Source organism: Rutidosis leptorrhynchoides, chromosome 1 (genome assembly GCF_046630445.1).
Source record: "Rutidosis leptorrhynchoides isolate AG116_Rl617_1_P2 chromosome 1, CSIRO_AGI_Rlap_v1, whole genome shotgun sequence".
Lineage (NCBI taxonomy): Eukaryota > Viridiplantae > Streptophyta > Magnoliopsida > Asterales > Asteraceae > Rutidosis > Rutidosis leptorrhynchoides.
The window spans coordinates 698,950,966-698,970,594 of record NC_092333.1 but is presented as its reverse complement, the minus strand read 5'-3'; the positions used below and the strand labels follow the sequence as shown (position 1 = coordinate 698,970,594).

Sequence of the window (19,629 nt, the reverse complement as noted above, 5' to 3'; positions counted from 1 at the left end):
TAGAAAAAGTCCCGTCTTCCCACATTATCTTCGTGAAGAATGGCCTTAACTTGTTCCTTTACTACATTGACTAGTTGCTCGTCAATCGTATCAAGAAATATTTTCTTAACATCCTCGAGGAACTCCGCCTTTTGACGTTTAAAGATGGCCTCAACTTTGGCCGTGAACTCAACGTCCTCACTCGTACTTCCGTCATTGGTGTCGTGTCCATTTCTCATCTCCATTCTATAAAACGGAAAAGATTAAACAACTAAACGAAAGGACTTAACACATATGTATATACATATACACCACACTACCCCATCTTGCTCAACAATCGTCGTACATCGCTTCTTTGACACGATTTGAACCCGTAACAATGGTAGCTAATCATTGTTACGCGAGCACGTCGCATTAACTTACTAGTACAACGTCTATTTCGCTTGATGATTGCTAATACAACACAAAAACAATTCGCGCAAGGTTAGTTCACATAAACCTAAGCACTAACAATTTTCGATTCGACCCAAAGTCCTACAAGTCCCGCATAAAGCGTACACACAATAAAGTCTAAGTCTAGGCACCTATCTCAAGTCGCCTAAATCCCTTAGACCATGCTCTGATACCACTTGTAACAACCCGACTTCGCTTTACCAAAAACACACTAAAAAAAAATCTGGTGCAACACATCTGGACGGCTTCCAGATATCTGGACGGCGTCCAGCAATGAAGGGTGGGACGGCGTCCAATTTGCCTTCCAGCTGCTGTCCCCGGGTCCAACTTACACGAGCGAAAATCCCGCTTCCTGACACTTTTAAACGAAAACCTTTTCACAACATACCACAATATAATAAACTAAGAGGTTTTCATCATCAAAACAAGTTTTACATCACCGGGCCCGCATCGGCCCGAATTACATGTTTCGTTCAAAAATACAAGTTTCGACCATACTAGTTTAATTTCCAAACGACACTAGAGCATGGTGTTTGGGGTTAAACTACCCAAATCTTGGCCGAATTTCCAAAAGCTACCCAAAAGCATCCCCTATCCAAATAAGCGGGAGACCACTAATCCAACCGAATACCTTTGCCTTTGTCCACGCCGAAGCCTAAAAAGGTAAACAACGAGAGGGTAAGCTAACGCTTAGTGAATGCAATAATTATACATATACATATATAACCTACTTACTTGCATCACTTACACAATACCATACACGGGCTAGCAATTCTACAACCATGCAAAACATTAAGCATATACCAATAACCGCAATTCACAATGAGCTAGCAATACCAAAAGCATATAGTTCATAATTAAATATGCTTAACACAAAATTCGTACCACCATGGTTAACCAAACGAACAAGGGAACGGTACTTAAAAGACCGTCGGAGTTCATAATATCCATTAGTATTACTTAAACACTGCGTAATCACTAATCCCCCGGGTGATGTCTTGAACAACGCGACTCACTCACCCCCATGACAATGTGGCGTCTTGAACAACGCGACGAATCCACATGTCAATCAAAACAATGAGTGGTGCCTTGAACACCGCGGCATCCACTCTCATGACAATGTGGTTCCTTGAACACCGCGGCATCCACATGTCAATCAACCAATGAGTAGTGTCTTAAACACCGCGACAATACTACTCGTTACTTAGAATGTGGTGTCTTGAACAACGCGACAATGCCACATTCATACAACACAAATAAATACATTATATACGGACACGCATAATTATTCCACTCACCTTACGCCTTTTGGTGAATCAATAAACCAAGCTCGCGGCTTCAAGGTAACGTACCTATTACATTATGCGCATATATCAATCATTCATTCAAGTTGGCCAACCAACTCACTCACCATTCTTAGGTCATTTTGACCCATGGTGCAATTCCGACCCATTTGCACACTTAACCCTAATATTGGGTCAATTCACCAAAAACCCTAACCCTAGCCATTTATGGTCTTAATGCACATATAATCACAATGTTATCTCATTTTCACATTAACAAGACAACTTAGGTCATCATAGACCCGTTTTACCCATTCGAGGTTTCCACACCCATTCGGGTCACCACATACTCAAATAGCACCCATTTACATAACATCTAGGTGTGCTAATGGTTAACTAATCAATTTAAGACTCATAAACACATTTAACATTTCAAAACCCTAGGTTAGTCATCCTTCAGCCCTCAAGACTCAAACTTACCCAAAAACCACCAAATCACTAACAAATAGGTTTTATGTTCATCACTAGCCCAAACCCTAACCCTTAAACACATTAAACTAAGGAAATCAAGTTTAGGACTTACCACCACAATCAAAAAGTAGCTAGTGAGGAGATGAACAACTTTAATGCTCGAGCTCTAACCCGAAACAAGCTTCTTCCTCTTCTATTTGAGCTTTTTCACACTTAAAACACACTCTCTCTCTAGAATTGAAGTGGATGAAGTCTGGTGGTTGTAAATGGAGTAAATGAAGCTCCAAAACTGATCTAGGGCTTTAAATTCGGACCCTAAGTGAAATTACCAAAATACCCACTTTAAATATCTAAAAACAAGGCAGCTGGCCTGCCAGCTATTCTGGACGGCATCCAGATTTCTGGACGGCGTCCAGCCCTTTACAACGGGACGGCGTCCCACCATTTTGGACGGCGTCCAAAGCATCAGAGAAAACAGGATCTTACAGTGGTGGAATCTAGATCAATTAAATATATCATCTCTTTCTGACCTTTCAGTGGCTAAAAATCATAACTTCAAATCTCTTTTGGGTGCCGACATATGGCAAGCTATTGTTTGGATTACAAGCTACTATATTTGGAAAAACCGCAACGATATCGTTTTTGGTAAATCGAGCTCATGTGTTCCTAAAATCATTTCGGATATTCAAGTCAAAAGTTTCGAATGGTTTAGTTGTCGTGGGAAGAAATTCAATCTTGATTGATTGCAATGGCTAGTGAACCCACTACTAGCTGATTTCGTCAAATCTCCAAAAGAGGGGATCGGTTAACGAGTAGGTTTTTTTTTCATCCATTTCCATTTGAAATGGCCTTAGTTGAGATTAATTGGGGTGGTCTGGTTTACTTTGTCGCTGAAGTGCCAGCACTGTAAAACGTCATCGCCTCAGCTTGGCCGTACAAGTGACATCTCTTCTTTGGCTATAATAATGGATTTGGATTTTTTCCTGCTCTTCTTTCGTGTCCCTGTATAGTTTATAGCGTTCGGTCATTTTCGCTCGTTGAGCTCGAAATCCTGTTGTAATTATCTAATTCGTGTATCTGTACCTTTCATTTTTTAATAATAGTTTGATCTTTAAAAAAAAAAAAAAAAAAAACTACACAAATAAATAAGTTTCGTTAGATGTATACAATACTTTAGAAAATATGATGAAAAAAACGATAAGATATATAAATGGAAAAATCGATCATAGTTTAAGTATCGCTATAATCTATAGTTTCTATTAAAATCCTAAAATGATGATGTAATTATTAGGCTATTTTCTTTGTTAAGAAAAAATCAAAAATAAAAATAAAAAAATTTAAGCCATCTTGATGATGTCATTAATCTATTTATTTTATAATTAAAATAAATTAATGATTGTATTATACACTCAAAAGCACGGCACCCTATAAATAAAAAATACAGAATCAAACGCCATATCTCTAACCTAATCAATATATATTGTGTAAAACTATAAACCCTAATTGTCAACATAATCGATCATCGTATCTCCACAGTTACATAAATCAGATCATCAGTTTAGTTGTATTGTTCTACATGAACGTATAAATAATCTACCGTATATGAATGTTAAATCTTCTTATCTGTTTGTATTGTTCGTCTGAATCAAAAGGTTCATGGGATTTGTGCGAGATCTGCACATCCAAAAGAAACTTTTTGCATGCTAAATCCAGGTTAAATATCCAAACATCTCATTATTTGTATGTATCGCACCTATATGTTTCTGTTTTGTTTATTTTATTTTATTTAACTTCAATTTAAACGATTGTTTATGTTTGATTTAATCATTAGATTGGACAAATTAATAAACTACCGAGACAGTCATGGAAGTTACAAGTAAGCATACATAGAACCAGATTTCAGACATTGAGCAGAGCAATGATCTTATGATGATCGTCATCAAAGTTCCATGGATGGCGACACTAAAAAATGAAGCAGATGAGAATTCATAAGGTAATAACATTGATTAATTAAGTTTTATATTTAAATTCAGGTCTTTGATATACAATTTTATAGTTTAGTAATATTGTTTATTTAATCGTACAAATATTGTTTTAATCTTTCTAATCTGACATTGTTATTAGTTTTGTTTGATAAGTTAAAGTAGTAACATTGATGACATCACTGTGATGATGCATATATTGCAGGTTGAAACTCGGTATTAAAACAAGAATTATAATTTTTTGTTAAAGATCTGTTCGATTTACATTTGATATATCATAATATGTGATGCACACAATATGTTTGTTGAAATGTCAAAGTGAAAAGGGTAAAAAAGTGTAAGTGCTTACACACATTAGTCACACTTGAAATGGGTTTTGGATATGTAATATTCTTTATGTTTCTTCAACTTAACTTTTTACAGGTTATGGATCCGGGTTGTTACCATTGCAGTGAGGAAGATGGTCATAAAATTGGGGATTTGGTTGTTGTTAAGGTACAACAACATTTTGTGCTTGAAACAATAACCATTGATTTATTATTTCTCTTTAATTGTATATTCATCTTCTTTATATGCATATATTTGTAACATGTTTCTGATACAACTCGCAAGTTGGTATAGTTTAGTTTATTAGCTAGATGTAAACTCAGATCTCAAATTTAAGTGAATTCTTAGTAAATGATTTGTTTAAATTTATGTTGTTGAATATGATGCAGGGCTTGCTGAGGTTAGAATTGTTGATGATATAATAATAGTTTTATGGTTTACTTTGAGAAGATACAAGATCAAATTTTGATGATGACACATTTAACTTTTTGCCCGTGAAACTGGAACATCGTTTGTGAGCATTATACAGGCTGATTTGTCTAAATTGTGTAACCTCTGATTAAAGTATTGTCTAATCTTTGTATTTTGACACGTATTCAAGTTTTCATATCCTCATTTCATTGATGGTTCATGTAAGCTTTGGATATTCAAGACTAACACAAGTGGTACAACTGGAGCAAGACCAAGTGACCATCTAATGGATACGGCATCATCAGCTACTCTTTCAGTGAGTTTTACATCTATTCATTCAGTAAATTATGATGTCTTATTATCATTAGTTGAAATAGTTACCGTGACTGCATAAAAGAGTACTTCAAACAACCTTAATGATGAATGTGTAAAGGAGTGGAGCTATGGATAGATCTTTTTACAGGTAATATTTTTTTCTGATAAAAGGATTTTTTGGGTAAATATTGAGTTTTATTTTTTGAGATCTTATGTAGTGTAATTATCATGCAGTTAAGTCCCTGAATGCAGATCTCTATGGTTTTTCAATCTCATAATTTCTTGGGGTTTTTTCAACGTAGCAATATGGACCCATTCATTTTCCTATAGACCAAATATAGCGTTGTTGTTGTGAATTAATCTACTTTGATTGGTATTGCCATTACTAAGTCAACATGGTCATTTGATTCACTTTGAATGCATGTCATGCCACGTTAGATCTGGTATGTGGTATGTCTTATCTCATTATAAGATGTTTACACTACAAAGAGTTGCAGAACAGGTTATACTGATACTATTGTTTAGTTGAAGGTGAATCTTTCTTCATGTTTAGTTTATACTTACTTCTTTGTCTTCGATTTATTATTCGACAGTCTATTAATTACTCCCTATTTTAGTTTTGTTCAGTCTTATTTCTTCATATTCAAATGTGATTGTTTTACTGCAAGAAGATTACAGATAAGATGTATTTGGCATGTTGAATTTTCCTTTCGGTCAATTCTTTTGGGTTGTATAGGTACTAAAATGGATTTTTCAATATGAGGTTTGATTTTGTTTTTTAGCTTCTTTGAGATTGTAAACAAAAAATAACTTTTTGAGTCTTATAATTTTTTTTTATGAGTAATTCTTTTTCTTCTTCGCTTTTATATTGATGCAGGATTGGACTGATCTTCTTTAACCATCATCTCCATCTCCATCTTTATTAAAAAAAAGAGAGAGATTTTCAATTTATACAAGGACCCTTGGCAAGATCCAGATTCACTTGGACAGATTTACGGCAAGACCGAGATATTCATGGCAAGACCCATAAAATTTCATCGTTAGGGTTCCTGGTTTCAAGTTGACAAGCAGAGCTAAAAGGTCTTCATCAGGTATGTATGACTTATTTTAATGTCGCTATTGATCAAGTATAGTTTAGTTGCTTTCACCATTCATGGTATATAAATAAGCTGCACCTATGTTAGGCTATAATTGGTATTTTCTTTTAAACCTGGGCCGATTATTCATAAGGGTATGCAAATGTGTAGTGGGTTGAATAGTGAATTGGAATGTTATGAATTTTTTGGATCTGTCTTTACAAATGGGTTAATAATTACATATGAGATGCAAGTGTTTAGGGGCTATGATAATGTGTTATACTCCGTATATGTTTTGTACATATTACATTTAGTATGGGTGTTATTGTGTTAGTATAATGATCTGTAAGGGTATATGTATGTGATGTTACATGGTCCTATTTCACACCATCATTATTATAGCAAAATATAATGTTTACTGTATTAATCTTCAACCATAGCAAAGTGAAATCTTTATGTATTAATTCAATTTATAAAACTAGGAAATGTTACTAATGTATACGACAATTACTATTGTTGATTCTAGCAGTGATATTTGTATCATGTTAGTACTATTTTATTTTTAATATTTCAATGATAATGTTTATAGCAATACTTTAATTACTCCATAGTATTTTTAAATGTTTTCCTTCAACAAACCCGTGGTTTCACGGGTCATTTCACTAGTAATATTAATATTTGCAAATTGAAATCAACCCCTAATATTCTTGAAGCAGATTCACGTATAGTTATGTGACTTTTTTTTTTTTACTTATGATAGAAGAACGACCCTCTTTACTCTCTGTAGGAGCTATTCGGATCTTCGGATCGATGTTCTAGCGAATCGTTGACTTTCGGGTGTCGATTTATTCGAACCGGATCGTATAGATCGGATTAGATCAACGCCTAGAGTCGTTATTCGACTTGGGTGGGTTTTCGGATCTGATCTTGATGGAGAGAAAACAACTAGGAGCGGTTTTTGGTTATGGGATCATTAGCCACAAATGAATACATACGCTCCCTTATATACTCATATGGGCCGACAGTCGATCGTCGGGCCCGTCTGACTTTAAACTTGTACCGGTTGATACGAACTCGGGACTTTTATGCGCCAACATACTCCCCCTAGGACCTAGTTCGATCAACATTCCTTCTTTACTCAGATTTGTACACCAACAAACTACCTTGAGGGTCAACATACTCCCCCTCGAATGTGGCTTTACATTTAATTTCACGAGACTTTCCCTTATGCACCAATAAACTCCCTTAACTGACACATATATTCTCTCTTCATCTTTATCTTCGTCATATTCCAATGATAATCGCAAGCCGATACAATCATCATGAAATACGATTACTTGAACCTTTAAGAAAAATCTCTGTCGATACTCGGAGACTTATTCTCAGCAATCTTAAAAGCACACCGGTCACCAGATTAACCCTAACTTATGACTATTGTGACTTCAGGTTCTTCATTCTCTTCAAATCTTCATAGAAGCAGCGGAATTTTAAGATTTGACATTGTCTGGCCCATAAATAATCAGACGATTCTAATTATCCCACAGTAACTTCTATTTCTTTCTAAAGCTTCATAACCTGCACATGTAAACATCACAAAGCACAATGACATATATAGACATGAGCACGTTAGACATAATCAATCTCTCGTTTCTTTACAATCATAAACATTTAGAATATGCGAGACGATCAATTAAGCAGCTTCATTCCTTTCTATCACGTACGCCATTCCTTCACTTTCATCAGAACTTCAGAAGCTCCAACTTTAACTTCTTCTTGCAGTTAACATGGCTCGTACGTATATCAACTTTAACAAAATGTTGGTCATATAAAACATTTATCTCAAACACACACTGGTTTAACCATTTTGACACAACATTCTTCACAAACATTCAAATAAATTGTTTAAACATTTTCAAAACACTTTAACTTTTCAAACAAACCTTTAGCTACAGTCTGATACGTCAATTTGAATTCACATGAATAACCAGAGATAACCAGAAAATAAATAAAAGAGAAAATATTTTTGTATTTTATAAATTTTATGCAAAAACATTAAAAATATTTTTGTATTTTTCATAGTATGAATGCATGTATGAAAAGCAGATGCAATTACACTAAAATACTAACATGCATTTTAACATAAACAAAATCACATATTTTTGTGAGATGTTGATCTTAACATGGAATCAATACTAAACTATAGTAGCAATTTATCATTGTTCAATTCTTAAGATTAAGTACCTACAGATTAAAACTCTGATTATAGATATCAAGTCACATTAAGCTTTCATATTCTTTCCTCATAGACATTTTGACGATCACGTTGATTAAGTACATTAACATATTGCTATGTTAGATTAGATCGTAGAATTAGTCCTCATTTGAGATCGCACGATGTATCAAGTAGTCAATTGAGCACTAAAGTCCAGACGCTGTCCGTTATCAATAGCACATACTTTTGATCTAATTGATCAGGAGGTACTCTCACAGTATTTTGAATATTCCTATCAGCCTTGGGCTTCTACCTCAACCTATACCTTCGATTTAGATGGCTCGGGTAGATCTCATAGTATTTTGAATATTCTGAGATGTGCATACACAAACGCTATAAACCCCATGCTTTTCATCTGTAATAGCATAACTTAGAGTACATATCTGTAAATATATTTCTCGCTTCTTGTCTTAATGGGTATATCGTATATCACAGACACAAAGATGCTCGGCAGTTCAATGTGAACCCCTGGATCAACAATCCAAGCCACGCGAGAGCGGCACACTATGAATGATTTGAGATTTGAGCACATATCTTCTTTAATTATGGGACTCTCCTCATTATATTTCTTCTTGATTGATTTTGACTTGAATACTTCATCTTTGAACATTTGAATATTGTTTTCATCTTGTTGAAACTTGACTTGAACTTTATGCAGATGCTCGTTGACTTCATAATTACTTTAGATGCTCAAAGCATTCATAGGTGTTCTCCCTTAAAGACAAGGATGGCCCGTGATGGTCGGATATACTTTTAGACATTATTTTCGAATTATATTTACCTCTATGTAAGCTAACCTTTCTATGTTTAGATTCAAGCATTACGAGCCGATAGAATTTGATATACAATATCTGTACAACATATCCTCACCTTGTATTGATCACATGAATATCCCAATTAGTCGTTAGACTCAATGGCAGAGCAAATTTTGATTATTGCTTGGGGATATTCATCGCCAAATATGTCTAGTATAAATCTCAATAGGGAATACCTTCACCTTCTGTTGATTTCCTGAACAATTATTTCTAGAATATGCACACGTGATAATTAGGTGACTACCGTTCAACCGCTGTAAATCTTTCTATAATTTCCTCATCAAGATATTTACATGATTATGAGTGTGATCATCTCATTCTATGATTGAGTCATAAGGCTTAATAGTACTTGATATGAATAATCACTGATTTAATCTATACTACTTATGATACAAGCCAAACGATAAACATGCAAGTTCAGTAATACAGTCATCTCCCCAACATGTTGATCAAGCAACTCATTTTTTGATTTTCTATTTTTTTTGTGTTTTTCATTTTATCATTTTTTTGTATTTTCGGATGTGGCCATTTTCTCCACCTAAAATACTAAAACCGAAAATGTTTTTGGCTTTTGGATTTTATGCAATTCGAAAATAAAATACAATGCAGAAATTTAAACTGCCTAACATGCAAATTTAAACAAATATAATAAAGAAAACATGAAAAGAGTTGGTTACTCATTTGACGTTTCGTTTCTGGGACGATATCAGACTGATTTTTGACACCAAATTACGTTACTCAACGCATTCTACACTGAATTGTGTAGAAGCCACCAACATACATTTCATTTCGGGTTGCATACTGAAGTATATACAAGCCATTCTCCTGGGAAGTTATGTGCTGGACCGCCCCATTGTCAACAATCCAGGTACTATCAACAAGGTTAAACAAACTTGGCGACCTGCACAAAGCTCAAAAACAAAATTAGTTCAAAGTGGGAACCCAAGCCCGAATGGCAGTGGGTTTCCCGTCGACACCAATAACTTGAAGATCCACCCATTTTCCTGTGGATCCCGACGATGTCGTAATCACATCATCACCACTTGAACTACAACCTCCATCAGACTTAGCTTTCCAAACTGACGCTTAGATGGCGACTGTTTATGATAAGCAATTGCCGAGTCAAAGTTAGGAGGTGTGGAAGTCCTGAAAGTTGGAGTAGTAGCACATTTCTTAATAGGAGAGGCAGAATGATTCTTGAAAAATCTGTTGTTCTTCCATTTTGACCTAGAGAAATTTTCATTAAACGTTTGGTTCAGGTCAACCTTCCTATATGGTGTACGAGACCTCTTTGGACAATACCATGCAACATGTACTAATTCTCCGCAATCAAAACATGTTCTACGGTCAGCAAATTTACCCGAGTAATGACCTGCTCTCTTGTCAAGTCTACATTCGTGACTCACATTCCGTCTATGTGGAGGTATGTACCTATTTTCGACATTCGGAGTCTTGATGGGGACCCCAAGGATAGTCTTGTATTCTAGGTCTCCTTCCTCAGTAACAGGCTTGGCCACTAGATTGTGATCAGACTTAACCTTGGATTTTGATTTAGACTTAGAGGACTTGGATTTAGTAGCTCTTCTTAGTTTTAACTCAGGTCTATCAACAGGTTTTGACACAATCTCCTTAACTGTCTCATCATTAGAAAGAACTGCGTCAACAAACTTAGGCACACTGCTAGTCTTATGACCCTCACTCTTAATAAGTTCTTCAGGTGGTGGAGTAAGAACATACTCCTTTTCTAAGTTCAGTCGTTTCTCATACTTAACAGGTGTTTGAAACACAAGCTTCTCCTTAAGATTCCTAGACTTCTCAACTTTTCTTGATTTTGGTTTCTTACTAGCACTAACCCTACGAGCATTTTCAGGATTTTTCAAAATGGTGATGGGTTTAGTCACAAGTCGAAATGGTTTGCTGTCCTTCTCAGCGTCGATATCAGTATCGGACTCTGTCTCATAGACAACTTCTACAGGTTTCTTACTCTCAACAACCTTACTAGTACTCTTAACTGGTGTTTCCTTAGGCTTACCATACGTCGGTTCTACAATTGTATCCTTAACTTCTCAACAGGCTTGTTAACATACTCATTCATAAGCGGTGGGGCAACCTGATCATAACCTAAACCTTGCTTCTTAGGATGATTAAAAGTTTGTGTCACGTATGACATTCTTTGCCAATTATCAATCCTAGCCTTTTCAGACTCATATTTTAACTTAAATGAATCCTTTTCTGCCTTAAGTGTTTCTATCTGGCCCAAATACAGATTAATCACTTTTTCATCATCTACAATAGTTGATTTTAAGTGACCTACCTGATTCTCTAAGGACTTCATGACATCAACATATTCTTTCTGCTTATTAAGATAGAAAAGGGCATCATCATAGTTTTTCTTATTTGTCTGATTCTCTAAACTCAAATTCTTAAGTTCAAGTCTAAGTTTAGGACATGTTTCACAAGTAACAGGTATCTCATTAAGCTTAGAAACTACACATTCAAGTCTATCAATTTCCTGCTCAAAATCAATACATTTAGAACATACAGAAGTAGAATTAGTGTGTACCTTATCATTGCTTGACGTGTTGGCCATGAATTCCTCGTCAACAGCATTCTCAATCGGCTCTTCATCCCTAGCCGAATTTTTAAACTCAGTAGCAGAATCACAGTGTTTCATATCTTTCTTTTCTTTCTCCCTCAACTTGTCAACAAAGAAACTTAAAGAGAGATCTAGGTATAACGTCTCGAGGAGGTTAAAAACACCATAATTATTGTTCTTCAAGTTATACACAAAATATTGATATCTTGCAACTGCATGTTCAATGCTCTCCGTAGACAACACAAGATCTTCAATCTTATTGGCAATTAAAGCAAATAGAACCTTTTAAATGCTCAAAGTCTGATAAAAATCGCGCGAAATACCGATAAAAAGGGTCAAAAATCGACTATCGGAGTCAATTCTATAAGCGTATCAAGTTTTTCCGTGAAAACCTGATAAAATCTAAATATCAAGAAAAATTCGCGAAATTCTGAAAACTGGTCAAAGTTTTATTTTCCGATCAAAATGGGACACTAAATTTGAAATCAACACAAAGAAACTGATTAAAAATCGGCTTGGGCCTTCACTGATGTTGGACATGCAAATGATGTGGTCCAAATTAATTTGGGCCTTGACAGATAGACAGATGGGCTGCTACAGCAGTTATCAACAAAATAATCAAAAAAAAAATGCTGGAAGCAAGAATTGAACTCGTGACTATCTGTTTACACTCTTGAGACTTAACCACCTAACCAATTTAATTTTCTGTTATAACCTGAAACTTAATGCTTTTAAACTATACTAAACAGTAGTCTTCTTCTACAAAATGACGAACAGAAAGAATACGTAACCTGCAATTTTATTATTATTATTATTATTATTATTATTTTCTCTTAAAATCCAGAATCCCAATCGATCAATGGTCCTTAGAGTATAGTTACATTCAATTAACAGAAGCTATCAGTCAAAAATCCTGCAGCAATTCGTTACAATTTTAGAAATTTTGAATTTAAGACAATCGGCCGAGGGTCTCTCTAATTCGGTCGAGGGAGTGAGATGATCGGCCGAGGGAGTGAGACGATCGGCCGAGGGAGAAAACGGGGTGTTCTTGGTGATTTTTGCAGATTCCGGCGGCGGTGGGTGGTGGCTCGCGGTGATCGAACGGCGGAGATGACTCAAAACATGGAATTAATACCTGAAAACTTGCAGATAGAGGTAATAAACGATTTCTAACACTTCTGCAATTTTAGATTTTCGAAATAAACACCGATCTATGAAAACGAATTGAAGAAAAATTGACTTTTTTTTAAACACAAAATCTTAGATTTCTTGATGAATACGAATCGAAAACGAAATCTGTAAATTGGAACGTGTTTGTATAATTACAAGGAACATATATTGCGAATCAATTCGAACAATTATACTCAAAAATCGAGTTTTTCAATTTTAGAACCAAAAACTTGAAAAATACCCAAAAATTCAATTTTTTTTAACAACTCAAAAACGAAATTCGCTGTAAACGATTCGATCCTACAACCGTACGCTCTGATACCACTTTGTAGGAGCTATTCGGATCTTCGGATCGATGTTCTAGCGAATCGTTGACTTTCGGGTGTCGATTTATTCGAACCGGATCGTATAGATCGGATTAGATCAACGCCTAGAGTCGTTATTCGACTTGGGTGGGTTTTCGGATCTGATCTTGATGGAGAGAAAACAACTAGGAGCGGTTTTTGGTTATGGGATCATTAGCCACAAATGAATACATACGCTCCCTTATATACTCATATGGGCCGACAGTCGATCGTCGGGCCCGTCTGACTTTAAACTTGTACCAGTTGATACGAACTCGGGACTTTTATGCACCAACACTCTCGAGTAGAGAAATGAATATCTACGTATTTTTTTCCCCTTTTTATATCACATACATAAAATTGAATATTGTTATTGTTATCCTTGTACAAAGTATAAAAGAAACTAAGTCTGAGATAGCGTATATTATATTATTTGCGAAAGAATTGAATCTTGTTTGTATTTAATTAATGCAATAAGGAACATAACAATATAGCAGTAATTAATACTTTCTAAACTTGTTTTTCAGCCATTTAATTGTTTATTACTTATCATATAAAAAGGCATTCAATCTTTGTCAGAGGCGAATTTGAGGGTGTTCAACATGTGCAGTTGCACAGAACCCATAATCCAAAGGGGTCTATAATTCAATAATATGTAGTCTTATAAACAATAAGTAGTTTAGTGATTGCATCATTTGTAATTTGGTTAGCTTTCGTGTCAGGTTATTTGTGTGGGTGAGGCTCGGTTATAGATAAGTTTTATGTTAGGTTTGTTTGTAACTTTCTAGAATCGAGGCTTGTCCCATTGTCCCCTTAAATATCCACTGATTTACGTTTTTTTTTTAAAACCTCTCCGTTTTAGTTTTTGTCTTTTTATCTAAAAAATACAGTCTGCATATCATAATACCCAGTCGAGAGTTCGGGTCGTTTACACCCCCTTTTAATACAGATTATAAAGGTTATAATCCAGCATTATTTATATTTTATAAGACAAACGTGTATATGAAAAAAAAAGTGGATTGTAAGAATCAAAATGATGATAGAAACTAGTTTATAGCCCGCGCATTCGCGGGTATTTAATCATACAAGATGTTAAAAATATATTCTAAATAACTTATTTATGCTAATGATATAAGTAATACTCCTCCGTACTATATTAATAGTCATGTTTTGATTTTTAAAGTATTTTATTTTTAACTTTGACTTTAAAAATTATTTTTTGTATTAAATATTATTTGATAAAACTTATATCAATAGATTGACTTTTGAATATATTTTAAGTGGTATAACGTTCATCAAGTATTATATAACACATAATAATTTAAAGTCAAAGTTAAAAAACAAAAAGACTTCTATAGTTAAAACGAGACTATTAATATGAGACGGAGGGAGGAGTAGTGAAATATATGTGAATAATAAATCAACAAATATCAAAAACAGATGCATTATACACACTAAGTAAATGAGTATGATACTTGACAAATGTAAACAACTTACAATCTGTTCAGAACTCGAATGCAATATCAAATGTCAAATGTTACTTACACAGATTTCAGCATGCTCACTACAGAAGTTGATATGAATCACATCATCATAAAGTTAATCCACAAGATAAACCAACCATCAATAATTATACAGCACCCTGTCAAATATATATAATTAGTGAAAAATCATGCAAACAACTTACACTCTGTTAGGACCTCAAATGCAACATGAAATGTTAAATTTACATGTATAGGTGAGCCAAGTGTAGGAGTTATAAATACACTCCTCTTTAAAACTAAGCCTCCTCAACTTTGATCTATAAGTACTTGACCATACCTCGACCCTCAACACTAAGGGTGTGTTCCCAAGTTTCAATTTACAGGAAAGTGAATGAAATGAAATGAAAGCGAGGGATGAAGAATCCTTTCAATTTGGAAGGAATCAATCAAAGGAAAATTGCACTACATTTCACTCCCCCTCCATTTCACTTCCTTTCAATTAACAAACTTGGGAACACCATTTCTTCTTATTTTCCTTCCCCTTCATTTCACTTCCTTTCAATTAATAACTTAGGAACACAGCCTAAGCTTAGTGGTTTGATGCTGATTCTTTTAAGATGCTTTAACTGTTGATACCTCTTATTCATCTGCCATCATATGAAAAAATGGTCAAGTACAACTAATAACACCATAAACGACAACTTGTATAGAAAGTAAAGGGTGCGGACCTTAAGCCGAGATGATAGTGAACAACTTGTTTACCTCGGTATCCGATTTCATCTGGATCTATCTTATCTTGGGGACACACACATTGCTTTAGGCCTTGATGTTAGTCTAGAAGATGAACTTTCAGTTCCAGAGTTTGGTTCCTGCATTGACCACTAAAAAACATCAAATAAGAAATAGATGATTCACCAGAAAGAAACAGTAATTTACAAATGAAGCAACCTACTGGGAATATTTAGCCAAATCCTGATCATCATCTCTAGAATTCATCTTGAAGCATTAATTGTAAGCATTCGATCAACTCAAAAAACTTAAATCAATCAGAAAAATGAAATTGTACTGTACATCCCATGCACAAAATCATATCATGTTCTTTAACCCTTGAGTGACCTTTCAACCATAATGCACTTGGGCAATTAAGGACACCAAGCTACTATAACTGATACATTATCACTAAAATTATCACTAAAATTATAAATGTCAAAATATTAACTTTGACCCATAATACTTAAATCAACTAATGAGGTATTTTGCATGACATTAAACAGACCCTGAAGTAGCGTAAAAGTGTACCAAAACCCAAAAGTCAAACACTGCCCAAAAAATGCATTTTGACCATAAACAGTCAAAATTATGACTGGATGAAAAGAGTCTTCTCTCAAAATGACTTTAAACATAATCAACTTATACATAGATACTTAATAATATTTTAACCTACTATTGATACATAGATAGCAGGTTATATTATAATGTAAATAATCAAATTTCTGTTCTTATAAGTTTAATATCTGATATGTGGGCTATTGGCCCACTCGATATTAATCTTATTTTTTATGGGGGAAAGCCCACTACATTAGCTTGCTAATGGGGTTCTTCAGGTGTCGCCTTGGCGTTGCACTACAGCCTAGGCCGGCGCACCCCTCCAATGAAAGAAGAGAAAAAAATAAAAAAATAAAAAAAAATAAATAATCAAATGAGTAAGGGATAATGAAGGATTAGGGCTGACCTTTAGCATCCCAAATTGCCATATACAAGCTGCTGACTTTGGCTGCATTGTTATATTGATTTTTAATTGACACAACCTCATTCTCACCACATCAAAAATAGTTTTGCTAACCAAATTTGCACCTCTATTGGTCTAACGCATTTCACTAACCTGTTTGAGTCGACACATGTGCAATATTGAAAAATAAAGAGCAATATGGAAAAGTCATTTTTCTAAGCAAAAAAACACTTCATTATATTAAACTAAATCGCGGATCAACAATCACATAAATACTGGTGGGAACGAAAACAAACAAAATAAGCTACCAGTACTGCTAGGGAAGGGAAAACAAATCCATAGATGGAGCATTAATTGGAACCAGATCATCAGCAGACCCGAGTGACCGAACATCATCCCACAGTTCCGAAATCAGATTCTAAATGTGATGGTAACGTCAAATTCTCAAAATTACACAAACGCGTTAAAATCAATCCTTAACGAAAATACATCTAAAAATCCTTTTTAAGACACCAGAATTTGCCAACACACTTAGTACAACATAATAAGCATGTATAAACCAACCATTACCCAATTTGACACCAAAACGACCAACATTTGAAAATTGGATAACTATTTAAGTTTTATTGTCAAATATATAAAAGCATTAAATTTTATGTAGCAGCTTGAGCTATGTACCTTAGGTTGAAATAACATCCCCCATGATCTGAACTGATTTTTCATGAGCAGTACGTCATTATATGTTCTATAAAATTGCTCTTTCTACTTTTAGTGAAAACAATGAATCAGAAAAAATAATATGTTATTTTATTTCTTTTCTAAAACATATGAAAATTATGAGGTAGAAAGAATATTTTAATAAAATGCACTGACCTCCATCTTCAATCTAGGATTATCAAGTATCTGAAACATATGTAGAAAAGCAACATCAGAAAACATACATAAATAATGTTTATTTAAATATGAGGCTTAAGAAATGAATTATGAGGGAATAAGATCTTAACAAAACTTCTTGCAAAATCAGAGCTTGAACTAATCAAAACATGTTTCAACAAAATCATAATAATACATTAACATACATAACAACTCATAATCTTTAAGAATGGAAATTGATTCGAAATACATGCCTCTTTGCTTATCTGACATAACAAAGCTAATCAAGTCCCGCAACAAATGGAAAAGAGCAAGTAGCTATATAATTTATCATTATGGTAATAAAGACACTGCAAATGGGAAATATGTTTTTGTAATATCTGCTAAACATATATGGAGGCATGTAAAAGGTAATCAACTGTGGATTTTTTGGAAGATCGCAAAAAGTCATATTGTCTAATTATTTTACTGAGATGTGCAGTATCTAGATAGTTATAGCGTTACCTGTTATTGTGTAGGCTTTCACTTGGTTGAAGGATTCGAATTCGAAGTAGTGTTGTAGGTATCCTTTTGCTGGTATGCTTTCGAATTCTGTTTGCAACCCGAATATCAGAGACGTTGAGTTGAGATAGTTTCGTCCCATTTTTTTGTGGGTTTGCATATGAAGTTTGAAATTCTGTATGCTTGGCTGCAACATTCTTTCAAAATGGTCTTTGTCCTTGTAGTTGGTGTTGTCTTGGATAGCGTTTCCCTGTAATTTGTTGACGAATTTATTAAAAAACCATACTACTCATTTTCATGTTTGTTTATAACAACTCTTTTTTTATGGTATATGTTAGCCATATATAATAGCGTTAAAAAACAATCAGTTATAAACTTATAAGAGAATATCAGCATGTTAATAAAGTATAAGTAAAATAAAACAATGATGATTTATCTAACATAAACTTAGATCACATTTTCAAATTATTTCCCTGGCATATACAAGCATCATAAAACAACATACAAAAACCAATTTTATTTCTAGACTTGTTAACAAAACATTAAACCTATTAACCGAAGTTGTACAAATACGCCATTTTTGGTAACCTGAGTATTTTCATATGTAATTTTACTTACATATGTATCGAGGAGAATGCAGCTGTATCCATTTGGATTTTGAGTATTTGGTCTTTTGGCTATCCAACGCCTATATACCACTGCTTCGATTGTTTTGAGCCAGTCTCCTGGTTGCAGAGTCGAGATTGGTGACACTTTTGTTTGTTGGTCCATTCTGCAGCACCCAAAAGAATGTCTATACATAAGTATGTTGCATAGCAAGTTTCTGAACATTTGTCATGCAATTATCAATCATAAAATTATAACACTGTATTCTTCTCGGAAGTAAGAAGCACATTTTTAATACCAAACTAAAGCATAGAGTAATTTAACCCCTGCTTTCAATCAACTACACAACGAAAAAAAAAAAAAAAACAATTCAAGTCAAAAAGTTCTCTTATTCATATGAAGCAAGTGCAAGAAACAAAAGCATACATATAAATGGAATTGCAAACAACCCATTAGCCCATGGCAATAACAACAGCCTACTGTCTGACCTAAACTCCTAAAAAAAACTTGTCATGCCACCAACACCAAAATTCTCACCAAATAGCACCAATTTCCAGTCAAGACACATCAACAGCCACAAACTTTAAAACAACTTAAAATTTATATATGTGGCCAAATTGCCATCAAGATTGTCACATATAAAAAATTCAATTCATTACTTTTTCTAGTTGACTATATCTAGACACAAAAGTATTAAGATTTTCCTTAAAATAGTCAAGAAGAATTAATCAAATATCAGAGTATATGGGTCCAAAATCTCCAAAAGGGGAAATAGGTACTTACAGTGAAAGTGAATCTATGATTCCTGATTTGGAAGCCACGATTGTTCAAGTGCAAACCCTGACGAATCGACGAACCCTAATTATTGTTTCCTGATTGAATTAATCGATCGATGTTGAACAATTGTTGAAGTGCGAAATAATGAACATGTGTGTGTGAGAA

General features: G+C 34.4%; 1 protein-coding gene, 1 long non-coding RNA gene and 1 pseudogene across 8 annotated transcripts; 2 read left to right on the top strand and 1 right to left on the bottom strand.

Annotated features, from left to right (window-relative positions):
• Positions 1 to 3,664: 3,664 nt before the first annotated feature.
• On the top strand, positions 3,665 to 6,778 carry LOC139886130 (uncharacterized). Its single transcript, XR_011772284.1, has 4 exons — positions 3,665 to 3,899; positions 4,018 to 4,179; positions 4,592 to 4,663; positions 4,885 to 6,778. It is a non-coding gene; the product is annotated as an uncharacterized lncRNA (long non-coding RNA).
• Positions 6,779 to 15,137: 8,359 nt separating this feature from the next.
• On the bottom strand, positions 15,138 to 19,620 carry LOC139895792 (uncharacterized). 7 transcript variants are annotated; one of them, XM_071878558.1, is made up of 8 exons: positions 19,471 to 19,620; positions 18,700 to 18,853; positions 18,085 to 18,331; positions 17,581 to 17,610; positions 17,386 to 17,469; positions 16,711 to 16,860; positions 15,707 to 15,847; positions 15,138 to 15,625 (listed from the first exon to the last, which is right to left on the bottom strand). In XM_071878558.1, exons 2-4 carry the CDS (start codon positions 18,850 to 18,852, stop codon positions 17,603 to 17,605), a joined length of 408 nt encoding a protein of 135 aa, XP_071734659.1. In that variant the 5' UTR covers position 18,853; positions 19,471 to 19,620; the 3' UTR covers positions 15,138 to 15,625; positions 15,707 to 15,847; positions 16,711 to 16,860; positions 17,386 to 17,469; positions 17,581 to 17,602. The 7 variants fall into 7 exon arrangements, with proteins under 7 accessions (XP_071734659.1, XP_071734852.1, XP_071734722.1 ...); XM_071878751.1 differs by having other exon boundaries at positions 16,711 to 16,752; XM_071878621.1 differs by having other exon boundaries at positions 15,707 to 15,859; positions 16,711 to 17,469.
• Positions 16,446 to 16,627, top strand: LOC139887483 (U2 spliceosomal RNA; annotated as a pseudogene).
• Positions 19,621 to 19,629: the final 9 nt, after the last annotated feature.